Source organism: Hemicordylus capensis, chromosome 3, assembly GCF_027244095.1.
Source record: "Hemicordylus capensis ecotype Gifberg chromosome 3, rHemCap1.1.pri, whole genome shotgun sequence".
Lineage (NCBI taxonomy): Eukaryota > Metazoa > Chordata > Lepidosauria > Squamata > Cordylidae > Hemicordylus > Hemicordylus capensis.
In genome coordinates, this window is record NC_069659.1 from 242,301,798 (window position 1) to 242,315,104 (window position 13,307).

Consider the following 13,307-nt stretch of genomic DNA (forward strand, 5'->3'; position numbering starts at 1 on the left):
TCATATTTGTGTGTATGTGTATGCTAAATAGAAAAAATAACCATGACAGTATCACATGCCACATCTGTTTTCCTTTCTACAGGACCGCCAGAATGCACGAAAGATTCTTGAGATGGCTGGACTTCCTTTTTTTGAAGTCTTTGTGGATGCGCCTCTAAATATCTGTGAGAGCAGAGATGTAAAAGGCCTTTACAAAAAAGCACGGGCTGGAGAAATCAAAGGTATGACAATTCTTTTATCATTGGTCAGGGTGCAGCATCTACTCTCCACAGATCATGTCCCTCAGGAATAGCCTATCCCCCTATGGTTGCCAACCTTGACTGAAACTATGCTTGCAGGATTTTCCTCCCAATATTTTTCATACTATCAAGCCATTTTCAATAAACGGAGATTGATGTGGATTCCTGGAAACTCCAGGCCAGTCCTAGAACGTTGGCAACCCAATCTCCAATCCCACCAGCAAGAACTTCTTTCTAGAAGTCTTTTTGAGCAGCAGGCTGGCTTTGGCTGAATCCTACACCACCTCCAATAGGAGTAACCTATGTGCCACTGGATACCCTACTGAGAGATACAGGGACCTTCCCATGTCTGACCCATGGCCAATTGTACAGATGGACTTCCCTTGCACACTCTCCTGCCATCTGCACAATAAGCTAGCTAAAGACCAGAAGACGTACTGTATTGAGAGATAAGTGTATCTCTAACAATTTTTGACATCTGCAGCTGATAAGAGGTCTCCAGTTGCTCATACAGAAGATATAGAAGTCATCCCTAAGCATGAACTTCCTGACAGAGAACATATCTACTTCCTATTTTTACCATTCAGTTGCTATATTATTGTCTTAAGTAAATGACTTGCCAAAAATCTGTAGGATTCACTGGAATTGATTCGGAATATGAGAAACCAGAAGCACCTGAACTTGTATTGAAAACCAGCATATCTACAGTCACTGAATGTATCCAGAGTATTGTGGAACTCTTGCAAGAACAGGTATCTCGTTTTGTTTTGAATATCTGATGTGCCCCTTGAAAAAATCCAAATGCCTTTTTTACAGATTATTTTGTAATGTTTTTCATCCAGTCCCTTATATCTTCTGTTTCTCCCCCAGAACATTGTTCCTCCAACTGCAATCAAAGAAGTTCTTGAACTGTTTGTCCCTGAAAATCAGATTGAACAAGCACGGGCTGAAGCCAATAAGCTGCCTTTTATAAAGATTACCAAGGTAGGAGACTCATTCTTTGAATATGAATAAAATGAATATTTATATACCTTTTTCCAACAAAAGTTCCTGAAGTGGTATACATACATACATACATACATACATACATACATACATACATACATATATACATATAAAAATAATTAAATGGCTCCCTGTCCCCCAAGGGCTCACAATCTGTGTTTAGTTTAAATGTAGCTAAAACTATAGTTGTGTTCATCTGTTTATAGCAAAGCCAACAATCATTTGAGGGTGCCTTCACACATACATCCCTCCCTGCTCTTAGATCTAGGAATGACACTTTGCTTTGTATACCACCTGTTAGAGAGGTACAGTCTATCAATGTGTGGCACTGAACATTCTTGACAGTAGCACTCATGCTGTAAAAACAGTCTTCCCAAGAAGGAATTCCAGCCCCTGTGGCTTTCTATCTGCTTAGTGACAGGATCAGCCCCGGAAGTGAAGAAGACCCAGAGTTGCTGGGGGATGGGGCCAAAGCTCAAGGAGAGAGCATCTGATTTGCATGCAGGTCTCAGGTTCAATCCCTGGCATCTCCAGATAGGGCTGGGGGAAACTCCTGTGACACCTTGGAGAGCCACTGCCAATCAATGAAGATAATTCTGAGTTAGATAGACCAATGGTCTTGACTTATAGCAAGAGGATATAAGGGGGCATAATATATATGGGGACTTATACCCCTTATACATAGGAACATTCCTGTGTTCCTAAGGCTGGTCTTGTCAGTAAGTAGTTTAAGGCAGTCTGCCTCAGGAGGCAGATTTAGAGATACCACTAAAAGGCACCAACTTGTCATTTATCCTTATACTTTTACCACCAAGGAAAGGGCACTGTTTGAACTTTCTGCCTCAGGCACCTAAATGCCTTGGATTGTCTCTGAGAAGAATGTACCATTTAAAAAAAATTCCCAGCACAGATTTTTTTACTGGCTTCTTTTTACTAGTTCTTACTTTTAATAGCAGCTTTTTGCTTTTTACTGCTGCTTTTCTGTTTTTAGTGCATTTTAAAGTGATCTTTGTAGGTGTTGATTGTGAACATTATAATTTTTATTGTAAATCACTTTAAACACCCGGGAGAGCAGTGGCTGAAGAATGTGGTAAGTAAACAAGAGTTCAGTGCAATCTTAAAACCTTGCAGTTTATTGAGGCATAAGCTTTTGTGTGCTACAAGCCATTTCATTAGATGCAATATAGGAGAACAGCATAGATGAGTAGGTTTGTTTTAGAGTGTGGTCCACGCCTCTGCTTTCTGTATCGGTGTCCCCCATTGTTATCTGAGTACACTGAAATCCCTCCCACCAAAAAAAATTGTGGCACACTGCCCCACCCCGAACTGTTCCCCTCCTTCTAATTTTTGCAGTGGCAAAGCCACCACACCATTTTTATTTACTGGTGTGCTTATTTAGGAGTTGGCTAGCTCCCTTATGCACCAGGGGCAGCTCCCAAAACAGAGAGCTTAAACGGCCCACCTTTGGATCTGTATCAGCATGGCTTAATGTTCCATGGCACACTACTGTGCTGCAGCAGACCAGTTGCGAAATACTTTTCTTTGTAACCATCCGTATGTCATTTATAGAATCAGGCTCCGGGCAAAATTTTATCCATCAGTGAGCTCTGCCACTGTCACTGTTGGGTGTTACTGTCTATACAATGGAAAGCGGCCCAGAAAGACCTTTTGCTCTCTGCTAACCTGGGTGGATCACAATGCTATGGTGTTGTAACACACACTAATGAGACTGGCCAATTGCCAAGACTCGGGGAGTCAGAATCAAAATAAAAATGACAACGGGAGCCCATTGGTAACGAAAGTTCTTAGTTCAATGTTTTTCAAACTATGTTCTTGGAAATCCCTGTTTCCTCTGAAATTTATCTAGTATTGCTCAATAAGACCAGGGATGGCAGATAGATTTCCATGAAAAACAGCTTGCTGCTACTAACAATTGTCCTCTACAATAAACAGCTGGAGGAGAAGGTTGGAGTGTTGGCGTGTTCTGTTTTTGTCTCTTGTGTATGAAAAATACTCAGCAACCACTGTAGTCAATGTTTTCAGCTGGGTTTGTTCCCAACTTCTTTTTCTCTTTCGTGCATTTCATCACAGTGCAAGAGTACACAAAATGTTTCTGATTACATATGCAGCCATCTGCTGGCTTATATTTGCAGATGCAGTCATTATGCATCTATGTCCTTGAAGATTCAGGTCAGGCCATTGCAAGCCTGTCCTTTAGTTTCTTCAGAAATACTAGACTGGTCAGAATGTCCAGTCTCAAAAGGTAATAAAGATCAACCTAGGTTAGTATTTGAAGGCAAGACTGTAGCTTATAGACTCAAAGGATGAAGGTGGCTGTGTTTTTCATCTGAGCTCTTGAACAATTAATACTCTGACTAATACTGATTAATACTCAGTTATCCATGCTGTTTCTTAATTCTGATACTGAATAGAGCTGCGGTTACTAGTTTTGTATTAAAAAATGGTCAATAGCCTTGTTGGTCCATTAGAAACTTCCAAAAGTAACAATTCTAGTAAATTACGACCAATAAAATTACACAAAATCTTTCGCAAGCTTAAGAACTCAAAAGATTTTGTATCGTTTTGGTCAGTCCTAATAAAGGTTGTGTCTGCAGGCAATTTCCACACCACTCGTGCAGTTGCGCACATTTATTTTTTAAAAAAATCAGAGTTTGTGCAGTTCCAGAATGCCTAAAATTGTGCAGATGTCATTGTGTGATACAACAGTAATTGGAAATAATGGCCATAGTGTCACACAACTTCATGTGAGCAATTTTAGGCATTTGCAGAACAATGTCCTTGCAGAACTCAATTGGTGGTGGTTGTTTTTTTAATGCCCATAGCAGGATGGGCAGTGTGGAAACCACCTCCAGTACAACTTGAGGCACTATAACTGTTGTAGATTACAGCTCCCATAATCCCCAACCACAATGGCCATTAACCAGGAATTATGGAAGGTGTAGTCCAACAGCAGCTGGAGGGTTTCAGGTTGACCAACCCTGCTCTAGATTGACCAAGGAACAGTACTTGGACTGAGTGTCTATAGGTGTGGGCTGGCTCTAAATAGGATGTCGTTTGGGACATACCTGGACAGGGGAGCCAAAACCAGACATCGAAGTCACCAGAGGCCAGGAGCAGCCCCCATGTTGTGATGTCTCAAGTATACCTTTTATTTATTTCTTTATAAGTTGATGGCTGCCACATTCACTCCTATATGGAAAAATACTTCATTGTTCTGAGGGACAATGTTGCATCGGGGCAAAGGACTGACACTATTTGATCTCACCTTGAACCAAGAAGGATCTCCATGAGGATGTGCAATGTACCTCTACATACAGAGTCCACATTTTATTCCCAGGGCTTTTCATTATATGTTAGCGTTTGCTCTGCAAATACCATGCCTAGCATAATGATGGAAGTTTACTAGAAAAGAATAAATGATGTTGATGATGTATGCCATTGTTTTTATCATGAATACACGAAATCTATGTTCTTGTAGTGAAGGCAATGTAAGTGCTTGTATTTTATTTATTTGTAATATCTGTCATACATATATCTAAATGAAAGTATATTTTGGTCCACAGAGTTGGATTAGCTTATTTTATTGGAAAATAATTATAAGGCTTTTGCAAGACAGCTTTGATTTAAAGGGTAAAAGAAGACAGTTCTTACCAAAGATTTTTTTTCAGAAAAAAAATCTGCCATGTACTCTGTGTTTGCATGTTTTTTTTCTCTCCAGCTGGATCTACAGTGGGTTCAAGTCCTAAGTGAAGGTTGGGCCACTCCGTTGAAAGGGTTTATGCGTGAGAAAGAATACTTGCAAGTTATCCATTTTGGCACCTTGCTCAATGGTATGATTTTCTGGTTGCTAAAGAGCTTTTGTCTGCCTACATGAACATTTTTGGACATTCAGTTGTAGAAATCCATTTATAGCACCCTTTACCTTGAAATGAATGAAGTGTAGCTGTTAATTGAAATAATTAGCCTTAGCATTACATTGGGTGATTAGTGTTGATAAGAAATAGGAAAAATATACTGATCACAATCAAGTAAATTTGTGCTGTATGTTATACCTTCCCAAATGAACCAAAATAATTCATAGGCTCCCCTCAGAGGATTGCACAGTGAGTTCAGTGAGCACAGTGGGGTTTCTTAGCCCTCTCCCTGCTTTGGAGGAGTAGTTCCACACTTCCAGACAAATTATCCTTGAAATATAAGGGAACATTTTAGTCAGTCAATCAATGAGCCCCTTTTCACAATCAGTGGGAAAAGGGATCCACCCGGCACTGACCAGCAGGCTACTCATGTGTGGGTGCCATGCGGAGCTGTGCATCACTGACACATGAGCACTAAGCCCAGTTTAAGGGCACCCTCTGCCCAAAACCTGGGCTAAGCAGCAGGCTGCCTAAGTGGGTTTGCTGCCATGTCACTGCCAGGAACCGCATGGCTCCTAGCAGTTCATATGCGCCAGCAAAACCAGGCTGGGCTTCCTTGGCCCAGTTTTGTCTGCACATGTGAATAACCCCAGTGTTTCCAAAGATGGTCCTTGGGTTATGTCTCAGATTGTAAAGTCCCCAGGCTTAGAATGTGATACATTAGAAAAATTGCTTGATTGTGGAGACTTCTTAAATTTCTGCTTCCCAGTAAACCTCATTGGATGATCTTGGACCATTTTCTGGGAATAATGAAGGAAAGGTTAATCATGATTAAGGCCTATTGAAACCAATACAACTCAAGTAAGTTAGGAGACTAAGTTAATATTTTTCACTTAATAGTTTTTAAAAAAACAAACTTAATAGTTTGTTAATAGTAATAACAAACCAAATGGTCTTCAAGAGAAATTAAAGTGGTTTAAGAGAGTCATCCCTTCCTGTAGTTTACACTCATATTTCTAGGGATGTACACGAACCAATTTGGTGCTCCCTTCCTGGAGCAGTGGAGCAGGGGCTGACAGGTAAGCAGCACCTTCCCTGTTCCAATTAAATCAGCCAGCATTCAAACTGGTTTGAAGAGTTGTGGGGCGGGGGGGTTGCTTTAAGGGACAGGGAATGTGCTACCTACGTTTCAGCCCCCACCGCACTGCTTCTCCCCTGCTGGCACTCTCCAAAGCAGTGGGTGTGCTAGACTGCAGCGTTCCTGCTTGTGCCCCGATCAGCATAGCCATGCTCATGGCCTACGTGCACAGCACGCATGCGCATGCATGTTGGCCATGAGCATGGCTGCACTGATCGCGGCACAAGCAGGAATGCTGCAGCCCAGCGCGCCTGCTGTTTTGGAGAGTGCCGATGGGAGGAAAACAGTGGATCAGGGGCTGACAGGTAATCAGCACCTTCCCTGTTCCTTAAAGCAACCCCACTTGCCCTTCTGGGAGAGTGTGAACAGTTGGTGCACATTCCTACATATGTCCCACTGTTGCTTCTTGACATTACAGGTTTTGCTGGCTTTGGAAACAATACAAAACCTGCAGCTTGTTTACCAGAGGTGAAAATGAGGTCTGGGCACACGCTATGATCATTGATCCCTCTTGTATACCACCATCAGTTCTCTGGAAAAAACTATTGTCCATCACCAGCTTTATTTGTGACCGAACCCCATTCAATACTTGCAGTCGATTTAATTAAAAAACAAACTTCTGCTAGATAGCACCCACGATCTTTTGGCCTAATCCCTTTTACAGGGCTGGTGCAAGGATAAAATTGTGATAAAACAGCCGTCATCCAACTCTAGTCACATATAACTAGTCATGTGTGGTGACTAGTGTCCCAGAATAGGGATACACTTCCACATTTTCATCAAGACACACACATCCAGCCACTTCACTAAATCTTTATGAACATCATTATATATATGGGGAATATTCATCTGCATCAGTACCAGTTGCACATATGGAAGCTTCTTTCCACATATAGATCTTCTTGATGGGTTGGGTGCCTGGATACCCATAAGCTGCTTGGAAGGAGGACATGGGCCTGATGCATCATTGACATTATAGAGGCTATTTGAGGGAAGGAGGCTGTTAAAATGTGCTTGGTAATTGTGTTTATATTTTGCCAGGAAGGGGTAGAGTTGATAGACCCAAGCATGGTACGTATTCCGTTGTTTTTCACAATGGTATGCAAATAATTACAGTTAAGAGATTTTCCCTAGAAGTTAGAAAATATATGTTATGGAAATGAAAATTTGATACAGAAGACTGGAATCAGTATGAGTATATTCATGATCCAACCAGTTAATACCAGATTTCTCCAGCATCTTTTAATTGGCTGGAAACGTGACTTTTCCTGATCACAAGCCTGATTCCACTGAAGTTCATGGCAAAGGACCTAATGCTTCCATGGATCAGACTTGCACTAAGAACTGCACATGTGTCTGTTATATGATTGCACTCTATCAGGCATGCAGAACAAGTCAACCACTGAGCCAAATGCAGCTCATTAACAATGTGGCCTGCCAGATGCTTAACATCTCTTCTCCCCTACCCCCACCACTGTTTTTGCAGTCATAGGTAAGCAGCAAAAACAGGACATTTATGAAGTCCAGATGAACCTGACTTGTAGCGTTGCATTAGACTTGGTGGATCATATGCTGAGCAGGCCTAAGTTATATTACACATGAAAATGGAAATAATTTCGTAAATTGTTAATTCCAAGTCATTTAATCAACCTTTTTGATGTTGATTTTATGAATTGGACACTTGATATCACATGATAAGGCAATTGATGGATTTTTACTCTAAAATATAAATTTTCAAAGAATTTTGGTGAGACAATTGAAAGGGCTAAACAAAGAAAAATATATCTGGTTGAATCACAATATTAAAGTACTTCTTTTAAAAGTCCCTGATTATGCATGAATTAAACATGGATGACGTACAGACTTTGTGAATATAAAATGTAAATATAACATTTAATATAAGGATAGCATAACCTACCTAGTGTCAAAATAATCAGATAGACAAGATAGAATAGTTAAAATAATGGTAAAATCCATTTAAATTTACTTTCAAATCATAATGAAAATCATTTGTATTACATGGATAAATAAAACTACCATCATACTTCATTTTTAATTTGTTCATTGATCATATTTTTTGAATTGAAAATTTCAAAAAACGTTTATTATATTTGCAACAAAAAGTTTTTAAAATGTCAACAAAATTTGGTAAGTTCACTGTGATTTCATGGGAAACAAATGGATTGTGGGTTTAAATTATCTAAGGAAATAGTTATCCAAGGAGAACAACACATGACTGAGCAGATTACAAATGTTCTGGCACAGAGACACAAGATAAGAAATAAAACAAACGGCTGAAGTATAGTTTGATGTTCAGAAGTAAACTCATCTTTGGACAAAGGATAACAATTGAAAAGTGTAATGAATGTCTACATTACTCTTTAAGAAGGAGCTTAATAAGAAATCAGCTGTAATCTGAAAGAAACTGAATTATGGTAAAAAGAAAGAAACCACTTGTGAAGCCCAAAGGTCAGAAAATAACTTATTTAATTTGCAAGCATTTGATGCAGTCAATGAAAAGAAATTGTTATGGTTGTTGCTGTATCAAAAATATGGGTCATTCTAGAACAGGAATGGGCACATAGTGGGGATGGAGCCGTAGCTCAATGGTGGAGTATCTGTTTTGCATGCAGAAGATTCCAGATTCAATCCCAGGCACCTCCAGGTAGGGCTGGGCAAGTCCTCCTGCCTGAAACCTCGGAGAATCGCTGCCAGTCAGTGTAGACAATATCGAACTAGATGGACCAATGATCTGACCATTGGTACAAGGGAGCTTCCTATATTCCTGTAAACTCTGACATGCCCTTCTGCTGTGCATACACAATTGTTCATATACTGGTGTGCGTGCAAGAAACTGATGGATCAAGGTGAACCATGTATGGAGCTGTAAATAAAGGCCAACCTGACTTACCCCAGGTAAATCTTGAATTCATTGAGGTCTTTCAAAATCTATTTTGGTATTGATGTATACTGCTGTCAGGAATGCCCCTATCCCTAGCAGGGAACTCCACCTCAAAGGGGTTGGGGTTGACCATATGAGTGATCAGGTATGAGACAGAGACAGGAGCTTGCTTCAGGAAGATTTTATTGGATTGTTGCCAAATTCATGTGCAGCGCTACCCAACTCTTGATACCTGGAAGAGAGGGGAGGCTCCACAGCTGTTATGGCTGGTTCTCTTGTCCCCTTGTCTTGGGGGGCCCTTCTCCTCTTTGGGTGCTTCACATTGATGCTTTCAGCCAGCTGAGGGGGAACTACCTTGTGGGTAGCAGCTCAGATGGCAGCTCAGATTCTCATCCCTCTCTCTCTGAACCTGCTTCCACAAGTCCACCAGTAGCAGCCTGCCAAGGCTTGTGCCAAATGGCTCCACCTTGGTGTGCATTAGACTCAGGCTCAGCTGGCCCAGTAGAAGCTTCTGTGGGGTCCCAGGGCAAGTTTAAAGGTGGCACAAGGTCCCCTATACTGCTCACAACCACAATATCCAATTCAGCCTCCAGCAAATCAAAATACATTGCAAAAAGATTTCAGTAGGACAAGCATTGGACAAACAAGCTCTTGAAAACACACACACACACACACACACACACACACACACACACACACCTGAGGCAGTAACACAGCAGAGGCCAACCTTTTTGGCAGACATGCTACAAATCTAAATTATGAGATAATTTGTGTACATTCTGGTATTATACCCCCTTACCTTGGTGTGAATTAACCTCTAGTCTACTGATGGTGCAGTGGGGAAGTAACTTGCCTAGGGAGCAAGAGGTTCCCAGTTCGAATCCCTACTGGTATGTTTCCCAGACTATGGGAGTGCTTCCCAGACTATGGGAAACACTTATATCAGGCAGCAGCGATATAGGAAGATGCTGAAAGGCATCTTCTCACGCTGTGGGGGAGATGGCAATGGTAAACCCCTTCTGTATTCTACCAAAGAAAACCACACGGCTCTGTGGTCACCAGGAGTCAACACTGACTTGTTGGCACAACTTTACTTTACTACTGAGCATTCAGTTTTAGTCTGCTCAGCTGAGAAGTGGATAGCAGCCAGAGCTGGAGAGGCAAGAAGAAGTATAGGCTTGACTCTGTGCCATAGCCAGGTCCCCAAACTCTTCTGCTCCTGACCAGAGACGTCCCAAACCCCTTTACCTCATCAGCTTTTGATATCTGTGCATCTTAATCGCCAACCTTTCAGCTCCCTGCATTTCATCTAGATTTTATAGTTCTTCATGTGTAGTGTTGTCCACTAGATGAAGTACCATATTTTTCGGACCATAAGACGCACTCCCCCCCCCAAAAAAGTGGGGGGGAAATGAGGGTGCGTCTTATAGTCCGAATGCTGTCCAGTAGGGGTGTGCACGGAACCGGAAACTGCGGTCCGGCACTGGGTGGGGGGGTACCTTTAAGAGCAGCGGGAGGGTTTACTTACCCCTCCCGCCGCTCTCTTGCTTGCCGCCGTAATTATTTGATTAATTGGGGCGGCAGGACACCAGCCGCCCCCCTGCCTGGATTAGGGGCCGAATCAGCCCAAGCTACAGCCACTGCCGCCTGCCCACCCGCCCTCCCAGCTGCCCGAGTCCTCACCACCTTCTTCGGCCCGCGTCAGTCGGGCCGATCAGGGACCCGCAATTGGAGAAGGAGAGAGGAGCTCACAAACAGAGCTCCTCTCTCTGCAAAGCCTCGGCCCGAACTGGTGCTTTGGGCGCAAAGTACGCCTGGGAGTTCCGAAGAGTGAGTGAGAACTCGGGCAGCTGGGAGGGCGGGCGGGCGGGCGGCGGCGGCAGTAGCTTGGGCCGATTCGGCCCCTAATCCGGGGGGATTATTTTAGTATACCAGTACTATTTGGTTCAGAATATTTTTTTTCTTGTTTTCCTGCTCTAAAAACTGGGTGCGTCTTATGGTCAGGTGCGTCTTATGGTCCGAAAAATATGGTATATATCACACGACCCTAAACAAGGTTGGAGGAGTCCCCAGCCGGGGTCAGAGAGCTGTGGGCACTTTTGACCCATGGTTGTGAGAATTCAGAAATCAAGGAAGGAGAAGGGGAGAGTGATTGTGTGAGAAGTAGGAGCAGACTACAGTGACTTTTTGTGCACCCTCGGTAAAACGTTGCTTGACGGAATGTGAGTAGGCCATGTCTATCCTGCCCAGCTCCTGCCTCCCACATGATCACTCTCCCCTCTCCTCCCTTGATTTCTGAGTTCACACAACTGTGGATCGGGAGTGCCTAACAGCCCTCCTACAGGGTGCTTCTGTGACCCTGTTTAGGGTTGAGTTAAAGACTTATTGCTTTCTAGTCATAAGAGTTGCCAGCATTAACTGGCCCTGATGATCCTCTCCTTGTAACTGAGGCCTGGCATGCAGAACAAAGCAACTGGTGCTTAAGAAGGTGAGATGATGAGGGAAGCCTCACCTTCTTAAATTCTTCATGTGGGAATTCTATTAAAGGGACCAGAACAGGATTAAAAACAAAATAAGTGGCAACCCTAACAGTAGTTTCTTTATGGAGTGCATGTAGGAAGTAAACTCTCTTCTTAATTATTCTGAAGTGTACAGGGAAGAAATTGTGGACATCATAATTCGTAATTCACAGTAAGTCAGCACATAAGACAGCAGAGTTCAGCAGAAGCATATGGAGAGCAGGATCCTGTGCATAATAGTTGTGTGCAGCTGATGTGAAAGCAAAAAACAAAACAAAACACCTGCTATAGTGACTGGATCCAAAGTTTTATATTGAAAAAGAAGGGTTAAATTCAATTATCTCTCTACTATTGGAAACTGCAGGTATGATGCAACTAGAAGGTACATAGTGTACCTTTTCAATGAGAATAGGATATCCAGTGCTAATAACACTGCTCTTCATGTCATGGAGATGTCAGCACAGTGTTGGCAGCTATTTCATAGTTAAATATTAGTGCAGGTTGAATGTGCAAAACCTAGACCACTACATGCTCTACTATGGATACAGCTGTACTAATCACAGTTCACTTTCTAATATAGCTAGTAAACAACAGAAAATAGCCTTTTGGCCTTTTTTCAAGTTCACATCGCACTTCCACAGTCTAGACTGCTATTCAAATCAGCCAATTTTCTAGAGCACTGCAACAATCCATGTGTGTGCCGGCGTTGCACGAGTGCAGCTGGGAGATGCCCTGCCAGTGCGCAATCTTAGCTGGAGGGAGCACCATCCAACTTCCTGTGGCGGCAAGCAGAGGAGGAGCACGTATGGACCTGCTCTTCTCCCTGTTAAAGATATGGGGAATGTGCCGCGATTCAGAGCTTGAATCTCATTCCATGCACATCCCTATCACTTAGCTACTTTTTTTTCAGATATATTGTTTTTCTTTAGGTTAAATATGACATTGTTCTTTTAACAGATGGCGTTATTAACCTGAGCATTCCCATAGTACTTCCGATAACTGCAGAAGACAAGAAACGTCTGGAAGGTTGCAGTGCATTTACCCTGGAGTACAATGGGCGGAGGATTGCAATACTAAAGCATCCTGAATTTTTTGAGCACAGGAAGGAAGAACGCTGTGCACGTATATGGGGGACCACATGTGCAAAGCATCCACATGTAAAAGTAAGTGAATGCAGCACCAACAGTTCATTCATTTTTGCAGCAATACAATATGAAAGAATTTGCCTTTCTGTTGAGATCATGTGCTCTGCATTCCCCCAGTAAAGGATGTACAAGTCAATAGTCTTGTTTTGGCCATTGGCCATAAATAAAGTATCTGTCTACAAGTCAATAGTGATAAGAAACAGGACCTTCTTGGTAGTGGCCCCAGGTCAGTGGCATGACCTCTCTCAAGAGGGGCAATTGCATACCTTCTTCCTGCCCTCTTGATAGCTATATAGAGCTTACTAGTTTGTGAAAGTTTTTAGACATTGAGAGCTATTGGCTGTTTTTCATGTTGTCATGCTATGGGACAGCTGGAAAAACCAATTATTGTGTCTGCAGTGCTATAATTTTGTTAGTAATTGAATTTTTTTTCATTGTGGTATGTAAACCACTGAAAACTGCCTCAAGCATTTGGAAAAGTGAA

General features: G+C 42.3%; 1 protein-coding gene across 2 annotated transcripts in view; it reads left to right on the forward strand.

Moving 5' to 3' along the window:
* Positions 1–13,307, forward strand: part of PAPSS2 (3'-phosphoadenosine 5'-phosphosulfate synthase 2) — a 71,295-nt gene that overhangs the window by 45,783 nt on the left and 12,205 nt on the right. Inside the window, exons 4-9 of one of the 2 annotated variants that reach the window (XM_053306400.1) lie at positions 83–221; positions 873–991; positions 1,110–1,223; positions 4,984–5,095; positions 7,299–7,328; positions 12,636–12,841. In XM_053306400.1, the coding sequence (XP_053162375.1) occupies positions 83–221; positions 873–991; positions 1,110–1,223; positions 4,984–5,095; positions 7,299–7,328; positions 12,636–12,841 (720 nt within the window). The remainder of the gene's footprint in view (positions 1–82; positions 222–872; positions 992–1,109; positions 1,224–4,983; positions 5,096–7,298; positions 7,329–12,635; positions 12,842–13,307) is intronic. The other variant, XM_053306401.1, reaches the window with a different exon arrangement.